Source organism: Thermobia domestica, chromosome 5, assembly GCF_964235325.1.
Source record: "Thermobia domestica chromosome 5, izTheDome1.hap1.1, whole genome shotgun sequence".
NCBI lineage: Eukaryota > Metazoa > Arthropoda > Insecta > Zygentoma > Lepismatidae > Thermobia > Thermobia domestica.
Genome location: NC_137458.1, coordinates 191,808,437 through 191,828,494, shown reverse-complemented (window position 1 = coordinate 191,828,494; position 20,058 = coordinate 191,808,437). Strand labels below are relative to the sequence as shown.

Below are 20,058 nucleotides of genomic sequence, written 5' to 3'. Positions count from 1 at the left end.
TTTTTAGTCATGGCTTCCATTAATGCACAACCCGATATGGTACAGAGGCAGCACAAAGGTCACCTCAAATAAATTGAAGAATTATGCGGATATTTTATGAAAGGGGGTTATAGCACCACACAAGTTATTGGCACATGTAAGGAGCATTAGAATATTAATTCTGTGACATTTGTGAAAAATCTGACGCTCACTGGCATTTCCGGAACAAAATTTTGAATTTTTATAAAGGTACATCATCTAATGCTTCGTCCCCTGTACCCCCCTAAGGCGGTGCGTTACAAAATAGAATTCCATATTTCAAAAATGCATACTCTTTTGCTACAATGACGCCAAATTTCACACTAATTAACAAAAACACCTTCTTCTCGTATGTCCCTACTAAGAATATTTCTGGTGATTTTCTTACTTTTGAAAGGGGGCTGTAGCCCCATTACCAGCCACTCTTACATGTAAGGAGCATTGGAGCATTAATTATGTGACATTCGTGATTAATCTGACGTTTACTGGCACTCCGAAAATAAATTTTGGGATTTGGTAACACATCACCCACCAGCTTTTTACGGTCCTTGCCTCCCGAAGGGGGGCCTTCCCAAAATAATGTTTGAGACCGCTTTACTAGCTTTGTGAATGGGTGTTTTTGCATTTCGTAACAAATACAACTCATTTGTCCCAAAATGTTTACGAATAATTATTGGAGAAAACTGCTTCCAAAATTTAACATTGAACCTCCCATAAGGAAAATGAACTTCTGTGTTTACACTTCCAAAAGGGGGGGCTAAACATTAATTTTCTTCTATTTCCTTTAGAAATTCGAAAAATTCAGATATTTCTGAATAAGAGTGCCAAATTTTATAATAATGGTGTGAAAACTTCATCTTCTCCCAATGCTGTAGAAAATTACATGAGTTGTATAACAGTCTGAAAACAAATGAAATGTTTTTTTTCTTTCGACTGAAAACGTGATTTTGAATTATATATATATATATATATATATATATATATATATATATATATATATATATATATATATATATATATATATATATATATATTCAAAATCACGTTTTCAGTCGAAAGAAAAAAAAAACATTTCATTTTTTTACCTTTGGAATACCAATATCTAATCTAAATCTAATACTAATATCTAATACTAGACCCTCAAAAGTATTGTAATATTTATTTATTTATTTTGTATATTACTGTTACGCACAAGCCTAAAATGCCATGATTGTTCTTTTATTTTAGTAGATATTTCTTTTAAAGTTATGTTTTTTAAGTAACATTCCGTATTTTGGAATGCAAAATATTGATGATAATGCTTCTACAATAACTTTGTTTTTCTTCTGTCGTATCTTCCTTTCTCACCTCGCAAAAGTCGATTTATGGTCAAACATGGTTGGAAAATGAAAATAGGGATATTTCACCCTGTTTGACAAGTCTTGTTATAAAATACTGTACTTAGAAGGTAAATTCTGTACCACCAGACATGTCAACTCTGACGCGAAATCGTAGCAGTTATAGTAGTATTAACTGTGGTCGTAGTAGTAATAATAGAAGTAGTAGTAATATTAGTAGTATTATAGTACTTTGCAGTCTTGAATAAAGAGTCAGTTTCCCAAACACACTACGATTAACGTAGACTGACAGTAAGACCGTACGAACACGGCAAAGGCAGGGGTAGTGGAGGACATTTAAGGGAAAAAATGACAACATTAGTTTCCAATCCGTGCTTGAGGGCCCGGTTCCAACCCGGAAATACGTGCGCCCGGTTCGGCCCTATAGCATTTGTGTCCGGGCCGAACAGGACACGCCCAGCCCGTGCAGGGCTCTGATTCATATCCACTGCAAACGCTGTTTTTGTTCCATTTTGACTTTTATTTTAGTACTCAGACGAGAATTGTGTTCTATGTCTTAATTTTCTGCATTCTTTCACATATGGAAAGATTCGTTTACGTATCTAAATGTTTCATTACGTATGGAGAGCTAAATGACAAACAGGCATGTGCTGATATTAATACAAAGTTTCGAAATATTGAATTATTAAGTATTTCAATCAATGTTGCTTTTTTATACAATTAATAACAAGTCTTATTATATTTAAAAGAAGAAAAACACATCTGCAAAATTTCTCCCGATTGCAAAGGTTGACTTCGAGGTTCGAACCTGGTTTACTTTTACCCGAAGATACCCGAAGCTGGACTTAGAAATTTTTTTCCTTAAAATAGCAATAAAGAATGCCCTCGACCTTTGAGACAACATGAAACTTTCGGGAGTCAACTTTCAAAAGTTTGGTGTGGGTTCTTTTGCCCCATAAAACTGTTTTTCTGCAGAAAATAAAAAAGCATTCCTTTATTTTTTTGCGTATTTGTCCATACAAAAAGTTTCGTTGGAATTCTTCGTGGCCTTTACACACATATGACATACTGTTACCAGCATTTTTTATATTTCGTGATCAAAGGTTTGGAGGGATCCGAGCCTCTTAACCGTTTTTCTCAGGAAAATACGAAACCCGTTTGCCCTCAATTTAAACCTACAATATCTGTGCAATATTTGATTCAATTTGGTTCACTTCTTCGCGTCTTTCGGGCGTCAACTTTTAAAATTTTGGGTGGGTCTCTTGCCGCCTAAAACCGTTTTCCCGCAGATCATAAAAAGCCCGTATTCCTTTATTTTTTGCGTATTGTCCATACAAAAGGTTGTGTTGCAATTCTTCATGTCCTTTACACACATCTGACATACTAGCACTTTTCATATTTCGTGATCAAAGGTTTGGAGGTGTCGGCGCCCCAAGCTACCGTTTTCCCCAGGAAAATACGAAACTCGTATTCCCTCATTTTATGTCTACAATATCTGTGCACAATTTAATTCACTTCGCCTCACTTCTTCTTGCCTTTCGGGCATCAACTTTCAAAACTTTGGGTGGGTTCTTTTGCCCCCTACAACTGTTTCTCCGCAGAAAAAAAAAACGCATTCCTTTATTTTTTGCGTATTGTCCATACAGAAAGTTTCTTTGGAATTCTTGGTGGGCTTCACACAAACCGTACAATCTGTTACTAGCACTCTTGATATTTCGTGATCAAAGGTTCAGAAGAATCCGGGCCCCAACTAACCGTTTTTTTTAGGTAAATACGAAACTCGTATTCCGTCGTTTTATGTCTACAATATTTGTGCAAAATTTCATTCACTTCCGTTTACTTTTTCTTACTTTTTGGCGTCAAATTTCAAAATTTTGGGATGGGGTCTTTTGCCCCATAAAACAGTTTTTCCGCAAAAATAAAAAACCCGTATTCCTTTGTTTTCAGTGCGTTGTCCATACAAAAGTTTCGGTGCAATTCTTCATGTCCTATACACACATTTGACATACTGTTAGTAGCACTTTTGATTTTTCGTTATCAAACGTTTGGAGGGGTCGGCGCTCCACCCGACTGTTTTCTCTAGAAAAATACGAAACCCGTAACCTCATTTTCTGTCTGCAATATCTGTGCAAATTTCATTTACTTCGGCTCATTTCTTCTTTTCTTTCGGGTGTCAACTTCAAAATTTTGGGTGAGAGATTTTGACCCCTAAAACAGTTTTCCGCAGAAAATAAGAGACCAGTATTCATTTATTTTTTTTGGTTATTTTGCATACACAATGTTTCGTTGCAATTCTTCATGTTCTTTACACACATCTGACATACTGTTACTAGCGCTTTTGATATTTCGTGATCAAAGGTTTGGAGGGGTCGGTGCCTCACCCAACCTTTTTGTTTAGCAAAATACGAAACTCATATCCTCATTTTACGTCTGTAATATCTGTGCAGAATTTCATTTACCTCGGCTGTCTTTTTACCTTTCGGGCGTCAACTTTTAAAATTTTGGATGGGGTCTTTTGCCCCCTAAAACCGTTTTTCGCAGAACATTAGAAACTCATATTCCTTTATTTTTTGCGTATTGTCCATACAAAAAGTTATGTTGCAATTCTTCGTGTCCTTTACACATATCTCAAATACTGTTACTAGTACTTTTGATATTTCGTGATCAAAATGTTTGAAGGAGTCCGTGCCTCACCCAACCTTTTTTTTTTCAGGAAAATACGAAACCCGTATTCCCTCGTCTTAAGCCTTCAATATCTGTGCAATATTTCACTCACTTCGGTTCACTTGTTCTGACCTTTCCAGCTTCAAATTTAAAATTTTGGGGTGGGTTGTTTTGCCCCATAAAACAGTCTTTCCGCAGAAAATAATAAACCCGTATTCCTTTATTTTTTGCGTATTGTCCATACAAAAAGATATGTTGCAATTCTTCATGTCCTTTACACACATCTCAGATACTGTTACTAGTACTTTGATATTTGGTGATCAAAGGTTTGGAGGGGTTGGCGCACTACGGAACCGTTTCTCATGGACAATACGAAACCCGTATCCTCATTTTACGTCTGCAGTATCTGTGCACAATTTAATTCACTTCGGCTCACTTCTTCTTGCCTTTCGGGCTTCAACTTTCAAAAGTTTGGGTGGGGCTATAGCCTTTAAAACCGTTTTCCCGCAGAACATAAAAAAACCGTATTCCTTTATTTTTTGCGTATTGTCGATACGAAATGTTTCTTTGGAATTCTTCATGTCCTTTACACACATCTGACACTATTAATAGTACTTTCGATATTTCGTGATCAAAGGTTTGGAGGGGTCGACACCCCACGCTTCCGTTTTCTCAAGGAAAATACGAAACCAATACTCCCCCATTTTATGTCTACAATATCTGTGCACAATTTCGTTCACTTCGGCTCAATTCTTCTTACCTTTCGGGCATCAACTCAAAATTTTGGGGTGGGTTCTTTTGCCCACAAAATAATTTTTCCGCATAAAATAAGAAACAAGTATCCATTTTCTTTTTACGTAGTCTCCATACACAATGTTTCGTTGCAATTCTTCAGGTCCTTTACAGACATGTGACATACTGTTACTAGCGCTTATGAAATTTCGTGATCAAAGATTCGGAGGAGTCCATGCCACACTTAACCGTTTTTTTTTTTAGGTAAATGCGAAACCCGTATACCCTCATTTTATGTCTACAATATCTGCGCAAAATTTTATTCACTTCGGTTCACTTTTTCTTCCCTTTCGGTGCCAAATTTCAAAATTTTGGGGTGGGGCCTTTTGCCCCATAAAACCATTTTTCTGCAAAAATGAAAACCCCGTATTTTTTGTTTTCAGCGCATTTCCCATACAAAAAGTTTCGTTGAAAGTCTTCATTTCCTTTACACACATCTCACATACTATTAATATTATTTTTGACTTTTCGTTATCAAACGTTTGGGAGGGTCGGCGCCCCACCTAACTGTTTTCTCTAAGAAAATATAAAACCCTTATCCTCATTTTACGTCTGCAGTACTTGTGCAAATTTCATTCACTTCGGCTCATTTCTTCTTGTCTTTCGGGTGTCAACTTTCAAAATTTTGGGTGGGAGCCTTTGACCCCTAAAACAGTTTTTCCGCAGGAAATAAGAAACTCGTATTGATTTATTTTATGGTTATTTTCCATACAAAATGTTTCGTTGCAATTCTTCATTTCCTTTACACACACCTCACTGTTACTAGTACTTTTGATATTTCGTGATCAAAACTTTGGAAGGGTTCGTGCCCTTTCCAACAGTTTTTTCCAGGAAAATACGAAACCCATATTCACTCATTTTACGTCTACAATATGTGTGCACAAGTTCATTCATTTCGATTCACTTGTCCTTGCTTTTCGTTCGTCAACTTTCAAAATTTTGGGTGGGTGCTTTTCCCCGTAAAACCATTTTTACGCAGAAAATAAAAAAAAAACAGTATTCGTATGTTTTTCGCATATTATCCATACATTAAGTTTTTTTGCAATTCTTCATGTTCTTTAGACACATCTCACATACTGTTACTAGCACTTTTGATATTTCGTGATCAAATGTTTGGAGGGGTCCGTGCCTCACCGAACCTTTTTTTGCAGGAAAATACGAAACCCGTATTTCCTCATTTTAAACCTACGACATCTTTGCAATATTTCACTCACTTCGGTTCACTTCTTCTTATCGTTCTCGCGTCAACTTTAAAATTTTGGGGTGGGTTCTTTTACCCTATAAAACTGTCTTTCAGCAGAAAATAATAATAAAAAAAAACGTATTCCTTTATTTTCTGCGTATTGTCCATACAAAAAGTTTCGTTGTAATTCTTCATGTCCTTTACACCCATCTGACATTTGTTACTAGTACTTTTGATATTTCATGATCAAATGTTTGGAGGAGTCCGCGCCCTACCCAGCCGTTTTTTAAAGGAAAATAAGAAACCCGTATTCCCTCATTTTATGTTTATAATATCTGTGCAGAATTTCATTCAGTTCGGTTCACTTCTTCTTACCTTTCGGACGTCAAATTTCAAAATTTTTCGTGGGGGCTTTTGCCCCCTAAAACTGTTTTCCGCAGAACATTAAAACCTCGTATTCCTTTATTTTTTACGTGTTGTCCATAGAAAAAGTTTCGTTACAATTCTTCATGTCCTTTACACACATCTGACATACTGTTACAAGCATTTTTGATATCTCGTGATCAAGGGTTTGGAGGGGTCCGTGCCCCTCCCTACCGTTTTTTTTTCAGGAAAATATGAAGCCTGTATTCCCACTTTTTACGTCTGCAATATCTGTGCACAATTTTATTCACTTGGGTTCAGTTATTCTTGCCTTACGCGTGTCAATTTTCAAAATTTTGGGTGAGTCTTTTATATTAAACCTTTACTTTATGTAACTTTTTCTTTTTTAAAATTCTTTTTTTGGGGGAGAGAAGGAGAGAAATATTTTGTCTGATATGTGTCTTTTGCCATTCATCTTTTTTGAACTGCTTAAGTAAGATCATTTTGTAACTTTTGATGTCATCCAACTCCGTCACGATAATAAAATTGTCATTCTTAACAATTTGTTTTATTTCCTTATTTTTCAGTTTGCCACACTGATATATTTTTAACAAAATTGAGGTTTGGTCCAACGCCTTTCGAATTCGGAACCAACCCAACCGCCGAGCTTTTTGGGTTGCCTTCTATTGCAGGAAAACGAGAATTGCAGGTGGTAATGCATTTTTGGAGTCGTGTATACAATAGATACTGAATCCGGAGAGAACAGACATGCCATTTCTACTGGACTTATTTCTACTACATTTTTCTTTTTTACTTTAACACCGCATGTTTATGTATCGCGACTGAAAGTCATTTTAATGAGGTGGACGACAATGGTGGAATGATGAAAATGGGAGGTAACAAGAGAACTACGAAAAAGAAAAATAAGTTTTAAATATGTAATGAAACTAACTACTTTTAATACTGATTACTTTACAGTAAACTGAGTAGCCTTATTTTAAAAATATAATCAACGAATATTGAGCACACTCAACTTTTCAACAGCGATTCCATTTAATATTTAGCGCAGATTATATTTGTTCAAAAAAGTGAGAAACCAATTGCATTTTAGAATGTTGTTCTAATGATACTTTCTTTTACTAGAAACGTCCAATAATTGGGCGACATGTGAAGGAAGATCCACGCCGGTTTCATCGTCGGCAACGTCTTATTGATGAAGAGGTTCAGCTTCCAACACATGTTTTAATTCGTCAACGAGAAGACTATGAGGACACTATGAGATGTGTTGTAAGTTAACCAATACTTGTTAAGGGTCGGTCTGGTTTATTTGTGTATTGTAATCTGAGCTCTTTATTTAGTGTAATAAGTAAATTGCAGACTTATTTGTTTAAAGAATGGAAATGAATTTTTATCGCTTCTCATTGATAATATAACATATCTACATTATTTATTGTGTTTGTAATTGATTCTCTAAAAAACCCATCACCTATTATAGTGAATATTTTGTTTTAAATAGAAAAAGAATAACAGAATAGATTCTTAATTCTCTCAGCACTTTATCTTGTGTTGATCAAGATTCGTTTTGGGAACTTTCACTAATTATATTACTTCCGAAGTCAAATCGAAAGGCTGAATCGATGTTTCTATAATCCTATCCTTATGGTCATCAGCATCGCCTGATATTTCAGAGAGATTCTGTGTCCAACAATATGGTCATATGTTTATAGTAAATTTTCAAAAAGACATTATTATTTCTCTTCCTTATTTGAATAGAATTTAATATCTAGTTGGTTCATGTTAGCTTTGTTTTATTAATTAAAAATATACATAACACAGTTTCTGACAAAGCACAATGCTTGAATTCAAATGTAGATGTGGAACAGTTTAAGGTAAACCTTTGGCTTCATCAAACAAATTATAATACAGAAGAGAGCATCATATCAATATATGTATATAAAGGCCCTAAGATGGCTCTGAACGAAAAGTAACGTAATGTACAGCCACAAACATTAGAAAGTGGAGGTTGGATATATAAGAAATGATTGCTTTTACCAGTAGCAGCATAGTTTCACTGTATGTCTAATAGTTGGACAACCAACATGACAGCAAATACATGTCCAAAAACAACATGCCAGGATATTCCTCCAATTGGAGGAAAAAGTATTACTATCTGAGAGTATCAATTAGAGAAACAGCCACGAGATAAATCTGTAGAAATTCCATTCACGTTAAGTTAAGAAAGATAGGAATTAATGCAAAGAAAACGAAAAGAATATTACGCATCATGCAGAGACCGAAAAAGTATGGAAAGCTAAACAAAATGAGAAAAGAAGGAAAGAGGGAAAAGAAAAATCTAAAGACATGGGAAAAAATTAAATTTTAATACTTAAGGGTAAACGGCCTCGGTCTTTCCCTCTTCCTCCTGTATTCTCTTGGTTTTTCTCCCTTCATAGAATAAATGTCTTTGAGTATCAAACGCGAACATCATTTATAGTGATTAATTTCTTGAAGAAATATAACTCAGTCTAGGCTGAGACTCGAATACAGAATCCTTAGAAGGACAGTCACACAAGGTACACACTTATCTACACAGGCTCTATCAATTGCGTTTATGAATCAGCCATTAAACGCGCTGTTATTAAACGTGTTAGATCAGCCATTGTCGATGAGTTACCCCAGTCACACTTGAAGTTTGAATTTTATTTACGGCCTTTAGCCATCTACGGCAACAGGCCTCATGTTTTGATTAAAAGCATTTGTTCTGTTGATTAAAATCAAGAATAAATTAAGCTATTATAAATTAACCTCTTGGGTGCACCAACACACACACACAAACAACACACTTACACATACACATATATACATCATATATATATATATATATATATATATATATATATATATATATATATATATATATATATATATATATATAATTATTATCGAATTGATTAATGATGAAATGACTTATTTCGTAAATTTATGAAACGGGTCTTGAAGGAGGTGGTCCCAACACTAATGACATCTCGAAGCGTTTTTACGTATCACACGCACTATAAGTAAAGCTTCAAAAGCAGAAGTTACAAGTTCTGACGTGGGTAAGTCGGTAAGATGTCTGCTTCTTGAGTGGGGATACGCGGGTTCAAATCTCGGACGGTTTAGTTTGATTTTTCTTTCTCTCGAAATACATTTCTATATGTTTATATTTGTTACTAATAATTGCTTTCTTGCATTTTTGTAGATTATCTTAAATTAGTGAAGGCTAAGTCAGGAAGGTTGAGATAAATATGACTGCTTTATACGTGTCTGCAATCCAGAGATGGAGTGAGTCAGTGGGTCAGTTGGGTCAAGATTTGTAAGTGGGTCGTGGGTCAGCAGGATATGACTCACTGCGACAAACTACCCATCGTGACTTATTCTGACCCAACAACCAAATCTGACCCACTAATCCACTCTGACACACCAACCCATTCTGCTCAGTGCATTGTAGACATCTTCTTGTGAGCACTGGTGAATTTGTCTACCTTTACTTTCAAGGCCTCCTTTTTTCTTATTTTTTCATTTTTTCTATTGAAGAGTGAACTTCAGGCACTCTTGCAGAACTTCACCCAATTGACCATATTTGGAATATAATAATAGCAATAGGACTTATTTCTTGACTTTCCAAACACATCCTATGACTTTTTAGAGGAGCAAACTACTGGAAAAAATGTGAATAGGCTATAATGTATGAATTGTTATTAAAAAAATTGGATATAGCTATGTGTGTGTGATCATCATGATCAAATTCAAAGTCAACTGAAATGACATTTGGCATATAAAAAGTCTCTTTCATTGGGTTGGGGGAAGTTCTGCATATAGGGTTGATTTCTAAAAATAATCGAAAACCATCGATATTAGTTCAGAAACAAATTGAAAAACAATTATTGAGAAATAAAAACTACAGTGTCACGCATTTGACATGTACTGCTTTTTATTATAATAATTGCTGAAACTTGTGTTTATATATGGAGCGTTCACGGCATAAGGATATCACGTTATAAAGTTGTGAGGAAAATGGACAAAATTTGTACCATAAGCTTAATTACGTGGGAATTTTAGACTTGACTTTACTTTGGTCTACTTCATCTTGATTTGAGACTTTCAAATTTCATCCTATTTTCCACTGAAAATGTCTGTAACAATATATATATATATATATATATATATATATATATATATGATAATTAAATTTCTATTCATCGCAATTTGGCCCATGAGAAGCACTTTACCATTGTATATCGTAAAGATGAGATCGACCTTTCTTGTAACAGAGCGGTGCTTGAGCGTTGAATCGTAGAAATTCAAACTCCGATTAGTGATAATTTCACACCCTTCTTTTATTACAATTGTAAACCTTATTTAATTTAGAAGAGAGCGTAGATCATGGGTCAGAGTTGATGACGATGGCTTTTGGTGGGTCGCAGTGGTCACAATGGTTAGATTGGGTCATGGTGGATGGATGGTCGCAATGGATCACATGATCCACTTAGAAAACTAGACCCACTCAACCCACTGACCCACTCCAACTCTGAATAACGTTTCGACATCTGGAGTAAACAAATTCTGCCAGGGGACAATTTTTTCAAGATATATTTTTATATGCTCATATTTATTATTATTAATTACTTTCTTGCATTTTTCCTACATTATCTTAGATTTGTGACAGTGGTTTGGCCTAGATTATATAAAGTTAAATACCGTATGTATGTTTAAACTTTCGTTTTCTTCTTTCAAAATACACTCCTATCTGTTCACGTAGTCCAAAAAGTAGGCGTACATCTCTGTATTAATCAACTATAACATTCTAGTTTATGAGTTTATTTGCTTCGGCTCTTCTGGGCTTAAAATGTAACCATAAACATATTAACAAATAATAATCAAGAAACTAAGTCTACCTGATGGATTAAATAAAAAATATATAAAATACAATGAGCTAATCAGTACGGTACTGTATACTTATTTTTGGACCACCCTGTATATTACTAATAATTTATTTCTTGCATTTATTAATAACTAGCTGAAATAACCACTTTTCGCATGCGTCAGATAAAATATCTATGTAAACAAACTGAACAACGAGACGAAGAGATATCTGTTTTTTTACTACTTTTACATATCCCGGTGACCGCCCCTGAGACCCCTGGTTCGAAATTTAAAAGAACGCCTCTCGCCCCAGATGATTGGGCTGTATTTGGAAGTCAACGCCTCTGGAACAATCACCATTCATCTCTGCCACCGTGAAAACTAAGGATTTGACACTGATATAGGTCATTTTCGAATATTTCTATATATTTCGATACCCCATCCCCCGGCTGACATCAACCCGCATACAATGGTAGTCGATTTTCAAAGTCATCATTAATGGAAATGTCACCATTGATCTCAGCGACCACGGTAACTATGAATTCAAAACAAATATCGGTCACTTTCTAATATTGTTACATGTCCCGGTGAACTCTCTCTTCCCCTGAGAATCTGGTTCGAATTTTAAAAAAATGCTTCATCTTGGCCTGGAGCCCGCGTAAAGGTATCTGTGACCGCAATTTAGTAACTTTCGGTCAACTCATCTGATTCGCAGGTCGCACACAGACATACAAACAAATTCGTATTTCATACACACAACAGATTGAGCAACCCAGAGCATTTATTTTTACATAGCACAGCGTTGTTTGGAATAGAAAGTTGCTACGTTGCTTCCACCCAGTTATGCTTTCTACTACGTGCGTGAGGCATTAGTCTTTTATACGTAAACACGTATGTTGAATGTCCCTCTACTATCGAAGTAATGGGTCGCATATACTCGTAGTATTAGCTATTTTGTTGATGTATTGACCTTGAAGAACCAACAAATGGATTTTCATTGAGTCACGAATCATTTGTTCCGTAAAGTTGATGTACAGTAGAAATGACCTATGCATTATTAACCCTATGTGGAATAGAAATTATATTGGTTTTACTTGAACACCCACAAATTTGATATAGCAAGAGCCCTTCCCACAACTGCTTCCAATCCGGCATATATTTCACGGCTAACATTTTGAATTACACAATAGTATCATTGATATGTCAGTGTTAATAATATTTATGGAACTAGACAGGTTTTAAACTTCCAAACTATGCTGTGTATAAAAGTCGGAAGTCTTATAGAATAGTTTCATCCGTGTGTGGGGGGGAGAGATGCCAGAGCAAAGACAGTAAGTGATATCGAGAAGTGATTTTCTGCCATTGATTCTGCTTCCAAAGAATATGTTCCATCTCATCCGTTAAACCCGTATTCAAGCTAGAAGTGGTTCAAATTAGCTATTTCTAGCCTTGCCAACAGACGAGACATTTACCGTGTCTCGTCTCGTCTGGTAAACGGGACGAGACAGAGTCCTTTGGGACGAGATGCGAGACGGGAGACGAGAGAAGACGAGACCTCTCGTGAAATGTATCGTCTCGTCTCGTGTCTCGAAATTCCAAACAGCTTCTGAATTTAAAACAAACACCTCAAACGTAACGTTTTCGATGTTACTCAGATGACACATTAATATGTTAGAAGATTGAAACCGTTACGTTTGCTCCGCGTTTTTTCTTTTTTTTTAAATAAAGTTAAATGTGTTAGTTTTGGTAGCTTGTTTTTATTAAATTAATTCTTCATGTTTAATTTTTCGGCTGTTTCTACTATACACTACTTAATTTCCTACAGTAATTTGAGTCCGGCATTTATAATTGAAATTTGACTTTTGGTTCCATTGCATTTTATTGTCAATAGTTAAGGTTCTCTACAACAGATTTAACTTTGACTGAGGAAATGGAATTTCTTTACGTATTTGTGAATTCCAACCCCTGCCTGGATGACTTTTGTATGTGTCCTTAATCTTACTTTTTACAACGCATGTCCTGCACAGTAAAAACATAGCTGTGTTGATTCAACACCATAAGCGGAGCTATGGGGGGCATGGAGGGCATTGTCCCCCAAAGTTTTGGAAAAAATGAGTTATTCATATTAATTCCACACTCGTCTAGGAAGTATTCCTCGTGTCGGAGAATGACCAAAAGGTGCGCTCCCCCAGCAGACAATTCATTGCTCCGCCCATGTTCAACACAATGCGGTGACCCAGCGTGACCACCACTTTTTGTGTTTAATCAACACAACACACGGTGTTGATTACGGTAGTGGGAGAAAAAATGTTAGCTGCAAGGAGATTTGAGCATGGATTATCCAGTTAGAACTCGAGCGTCTTACCTACTCGGCTAACTCATCCGACGAGAAAAAGACCTGAAACAGTACAGAGATAAAAAATGTTGCTGAACACTAAACACAACATTACTCTCACGACTTATAGCATTATTTAACTACTTTCTCAATGGTCAACTAAGAAGAACATTTCTCTATCTCTTTCAGTACCATTTCTGCAGTTTTATTTCTTTTAAGCCACTACAGGACCTGGCGACGCAAGGGCCAAAATATTTTCTTTCACCATTCTTTCGTTATTGTCTTTGGAACCAATTCTAATATCGCTATTGGAAGCGTCGAATCATAATGGTAAATATTGTCGTAATTGAAATATGTCAAGTTCCATTTTGTTCTACACTTGCCCTATCAAAAAAAACTTATAGGGTTATTATATTATCTATTAAAAGTGTGTTAGGACTTGGGAAGGATTAGTTTAAGTTAGGAAAGTCACGCCCCCATCTTAAAACCGTCTTAAGACAGTCTTTACTATTGTAACTGTCGTGTGCTATTACTAACTCCAGTATCGCAGTCGACATGCCTATCTGACTTGACTCGCGGTTTTAGAGACTAAGGTAGGCTGTACAGAATACTATTTTTAAAAAGTCTTAGTGAGTCGGTATTGAAATCTTGAACACGTTCAGGAAGGACTATTTCAATTCAGTTTGGGATTTTACTTCATACTAGCTGTTATTTTCAGTTTTTGCCATCCTGTAAAAGTGCCGCCTTACTCACTCCTCCGCACAGTCAGTACCCTCTGGGGCCAGTGCAGTTACATGAGACTTGTCGCGTTAACATTACTTCTCATTAATGTCTTCGTTTTCGACGTATCTATGAACAATTTATATTCGTGTATTCTTGCTGGTAAAACAAATTTCAATGTTTCAGAATGTAAAGAATGTTCAGGGTCGAGGAGCCTCAAACCAACAGCGCATATCTGTATTAAACATTAGGCGGGAAGGGTAAGACCGTTCCCGTATTTTAAGAGATGTTCAAAATATTTAAAAGTTGAAAAACAACACTGTGGAGGATCAAGGATCACAATTGTCATTAACATTGGGAGGCGGGCAGATTTGAGGCTTATTCTGAAGGGAGGGAGATGAGACTCATATTACGGTAAATGAATCTGATTTCGGAAGTGAACCTGTTGTGTATTATATGGTGATGTTGATGAAGTGGCAGTTGGACACAAATCATCACATTTCTCCCCAAAAAACACATTTCAAATCGAGTTTCTGAGTGGGACAGTCCCCCGTTACCAAGGTGGGAGGGGAGATATGTCCTTCTCATTCCCCGGGACTAGCGCCAGTTCCTCAGACAATTAACTGCAAAGAAATATTATCTTGTAAATTATTGTTCCTTGCCTTTTGAACTTATTGAATTTATTTTTAAGACCTTTAAGCAACTTTGGCTCACGCCGAATGGACGATGGTGGAAGAACTAGTTTAATAAAGAAATTGGTAGGATACAAGACAACGCCCAGAAAACAAACACACTCGATGTTTGTCCACCACAAAGCTCATAACACTAACCGAGATCGAACCGACTACCACATGCACGAGAGGTGATTGCTTTGCGGCGAAGCTGCCGTGAGATTTCTAGTCGTGTGTTCTGGGTAACAACTTTGTTGTATCTTGATTACCATGGTGCGTTTGCTATATTTGACTTTAGTTCCCATGATATGCTGCTATATTTTTTTACAAAGCGAGACAAAACGAGACAAACTAGATAAACGGGACGAGACGAGACGGAGCAGAACCTCTCGAGACGAGACAAAAGACGCGACTATTACATTTTTTCGGGACTAGACACGAGACTAGACATGTTTGCACGATATGAGACGAGACAACCTGAAGTCTCGTCTCGTCTCGTCGCAACACTATCTACTGTCGGTTCTAACATTTAACCCATAGATGAAAATGGCAACATACAGGAAGAAGATGTTTTTCCGTAAAGGATTTCGTGTGTATAAGCATCATATGATGGTCATCCAGAATACCCTACTAAAACTGAAAATGGTTTAAGTTTATTAATACTTGCGGTTTCAATGCCAGTTTCGACTTTTATCGGCATAGCATGAAACGGTAACATAGCGAGCACTGACTAAAGGAGTTACCATCTTGAGACACCATGAGTATCCAAAATACTCTACCAAAACCATAAATGTTTGAAATTTACTATTACTTCCGGTTTCAATTTCCGATTTCCGCCTAATAGAAATAGTAAATGCTTCAAGATGTCGTCTTTTGCAATTAATTAAATCTCCAAAGAATAGATTTTATTTCCTACGTTAACCTTCTACTCAAACCAGAATTGCTTCAAATTAGCCATTTCCTGTTTCAACGTTTGTCGATATACAAAGAAATGATAATGGATAATGAGAAGCATCTTCTGCAAACGACTTAGAATGTAAAGACAACATATCATGATTATCTACAACATTCTACCAAATTCGGCTGTAGTTAGAATTTACTATAACTTCTGGTTTCAATAACGGTTTCAACGTTTATAGAACGAAAACGGCAGCAGATACCGAGAAGCAGTTTTAGGCAAACGATTCAGCCTCTCTACAAACATATCATTACTCTCCATATATCTCTACCAAAGCTGGAGATTGTTCAAATTTATTAGTACTTCCAGTTCGAATACTGATTTCCATAGAGCAAAAATTGTAAAATATATTAAAAAGTGTTTTTTTGCAATGGATTCATCGTCTTAAGAATAGCTTCCTTCTTTTCCGTGGCAGCTTTGATCAAATAAGTTGTTAAAATTTAGTCATATTCTGTTTGAACGTTCCTCGCCATAGAATGAAAGCAGTAACATATAGTGAGAACATTTTTGTCCAAACGACTTGCCGTCTCAAGGCAACATACCATAATTATTGTCAACACCCTACAGGAACAGGAAGTGGTTCAAATTAACTATTACTTCCTATTTCAATTCTTATTTCCATAAATCTCTTGAGAAAAAATCTCTTGAGAAATGAAACTGAAGTATGTTGTAGTATTCGGCTTAATTTAATACTATTGCGATACTTATATTCAATGTAAGTCATATCTTACAGACAAAATTCAGTGCGTTGAGTGTTGATTATATAGGAAGTGTTGTTATGTATTATTCACCACATTAAACATAACAACTCATATTTGTTATCAAGAAATAACTTACGCATGCAAGACAGCACCAATACTATTAATCTACGTCTGTATTATACAAATGAAAAAGACATTGTTTAACGCAAAGGAAATAGTTGAACCGATCGCTGTGAAGTTTTTAACATAGTTAACACCTACTTCAAACTGGATTGTTGTCACGTCATATTTATTAAAGTGCGTATCCTAATAGAGTAAAGAGGCTTAAAAATACATAACAAGTACAGTACTTTGCGTTAGTGAGATGAAACTTAGTACTAAAGACTGTAAGCACTTAGCACAAGATTTAAGCCATTTTAAAGAAAATCGCATGTAACTTACAAACATAATGATTTAGAACACTATCTTAAAAACATAATAGCTAGATATATAAGGAAAATATTAATGCAAGTTCATTAGTAAACATTCAGTATCCATGCTTATTGAAATATAAACTTTGGTGCAAAGTAACCCCATAGCTGGGGTTGCTTTACACAACATACAAAAAAGTATGTTCGCCATACTAACATAACGTTTCTGTGCAATGTTTTCCTTTCACTATTTATACATTTTACTTTCTATAAAAAACTGCATCCAGTCTACGAATATTGCTATTAGAATGATGATACTGGTATCAGTGCTTAGTTGGAATTATCGATGTTTGTAAAGAAAATTATGTATTTTCTGCTCCCGGCACAGGAACCGCATTGTAATAGTTAAGCATATGTCACATAAAAATGCCAACTCATCAACAGAAAAAATTCCCGTGAACTGATTTGCCTTGGTTATTTTTTATGTCCAAGAATATCATCCCAACCGTAATTAGTGGGAAATTTACAGGATTTGGGACTTTCAGGCTGAAACCCACCCAAATTGCATGATTTCTTTTTTTAAAAAAATCTAATGCTAGTGATTCGTATGCGTATAAGCTGAAGGCCTCCTCCCCCCAAAAATCTAGTACTTTCTAAAAAAAACGCAGTATTTGTAAGTGAAGCCTGTGTGAAACTACTTTTCTGGACCCGCCACTGTTCATAATTTATTTTCCAACAAGAAATTCATTTCAGCATTTTCCTAAATAGAAAAATTTAGAATGCAGGAAGTTTCAGGAGTAATAATTTCCTATCTAAGCGGTATTCTGGACCGGTGCGAAGTAACCCCGAATTGAGACTGAAACTGCCTTCTCCCAGCTTTTTTTTATGACTTTAAAACGTTTCAGATTTCAATTTCAAGTATTGCATCGAAATGTCGTTATACACAGTAGTATTCTACGAAACTGACTTTGACGGAAAATCTCGTACGTGATAGCTTTCAAATTTTGGCTCAAATTTTGGCGGCCTTTACAGTGACTGCTTTCCATACCTCTACAACAATGAACCCTCTCGGTAATTAGAAATGATGTTAACCGCCAACATTATAGCCAAAATACAGTTAAATATTCTATCTTACGGTGCCAGTTGAAACTTCGTCTCTTCTGTTCATGGTTTTGCCGACAGAGGACTGTGAAACTCTTTTCATATTTTGTGCAAAGTAACCCCGTCTTACGGTATATAAAATCCTTATTAAAAACGAGTAAGCACGTATTTAAGCATTTTGATAAATTTCGGTATTAAGTGAGGAAGACGGTCAATGTCTATAATTTTTGTTCATTTAAGAATGATGACATCGTGCTTGTATGTCTTGTGTTCCCATTAGAACGGAAGATCTGTTTAAAATGTTTTTTTTACTATACTGTATGTAGCATTTGGCTCCCGTCGGTTTAATAATGTTACATTCATTAACATGTGTGCTGTAGGAGGAAGGTGAAGCTAGGTATATAAATATATTGATTTAAAATGTGAACTCATCTTCCATCGTCTTCAAATATCAGCTTTGAAGGGGGAGCAGGCAAGTTCCAAATACGTGGTGAATACGTCAAAGTGATATCGTTATTGTCTGTCTGATCGAATAAAATGAGTTGTTCTTAAGCCTTTGATTCACAAGTTTATTTCTTCTCCACACCAAACTATAGATTTAATTCTAATACTCTGTATTTGTTTCAAAGCAGTCGCTATTATCTGATCAAAGACTTCTATCCGGCACTATATAGAAAATGCCTTCTCAATAAAAAGGAATTTAAAAAATGATAGAACATGTTAGGTTAATTATAACAAAGAATTAATATATTGAATTTCAGCTCTCCATGTTGAACGGCTTGTGAGATCCTAATTTTTTTTTGAAAAAATTCGGACCCCCTTAGAATATGTAATATAATGAAACCGATACGCGTATGATAACTTCCCAGTTGGGATTGGGGCGTAACTATATACCAAAAATCATTTCATTTTGCTTAGCAATTGGGATGTGATGATCACGCATACGTAGTTACATTCAGTTTTTTATATAATAATTCATATATTACACATGATTCAAACATTTTTCCCAGTAGTTAGCTCCACTAAAAAGTCACAGGCTGCGTCTCAAAGCTAACTATTAAATTCTATTGCTATTATTAAAATTGCAAATATCAAAATATCTAAATATCTAAAATTGCCTGAAGTTCTTTTTTCAATAGAAACAAATGAAAAAAAGAAGAAAAAGGATGCCTTAAAAGTAAAACGTAGACAAATTCACCAGTGTTCAGAAGCTGTCTACAATGCACTGAGCAGAATGGGTCGGTGGGTCTTAATGCGTTGTTAAGACATTGTGGATCGGTGGGTCAGAATGGGTCAATGACACACTGACCCACTCCATCTCTGCTCTACACATACGGATAAAGCAATCATATATGTGTGTTTTAACCTTCCTGACTTTTACTTAACCTTTACTAATTTAAAATAATTTACAAAAAATGCAAGAAAGCAATTATAAATAACATATATAAAAATATAGAAATAATTTTGAAAGAAAATGTAATCGGTGTACTCAAGACTCGAACCCGCGTTGCGCACTCAACAGGCAGACACCTTACCGACTTATCCACGCCACATATTGTAACTTGCGGTTTTGAAGCTTTATTTACACTTAGTGTGTTACGTAACAACGCTACCAGATGTCAGTACTGGTGCGACCAACGTCTTGAAGACCCATTTCATAGTTACGAAATCACTCTTTTGAACCCCATTACTCCGTTATGTATATACCTATATATATGTATATGTATCTTTGTGTATTTTGGCATGTATGTTGACAACAGTAAGTAAGAGTATAGATTAATTTATTCTTGATTTTAATTTACAGAACAAATGCTTTTAATCAAAACATGGGGCTGTTGCTAAAGGCCGTAAATAAAATTCAAACTTCAAGTGTAACTGGGGTAACTCACCGACAATGGCT

The 20,058-nt window shown here is 35.7% G+C and overlaps 1 protein-coding gene across 2 annotated transcripts in view; it reads left to right on the top strand.

Moving 5' to 3' along the window:
- Positions 1–20,058, top strand: part of LOC145684748 (uncharacterized) — a 1,464,901-nt gene that overhangs the window by 811,694 nt on the left and 633,149 nt on the right. The window contains exon 9 of one of the 2 annotated variants that reach the window (XM_081757121.1): positions 7,501–7,644. The exons of the other annotated variant lie outside the window; for it this stretch is intronic. Within the exon in view, the coding sequence (XP_081613247.1) occupies positions 7,501–7,644 (144 nt within the window). The remainder of the gene's footprint in view (positions 1–7,500; positions 7,645–20,058) is intronic. 2 annotated transcript variants of the gene reach the window in all.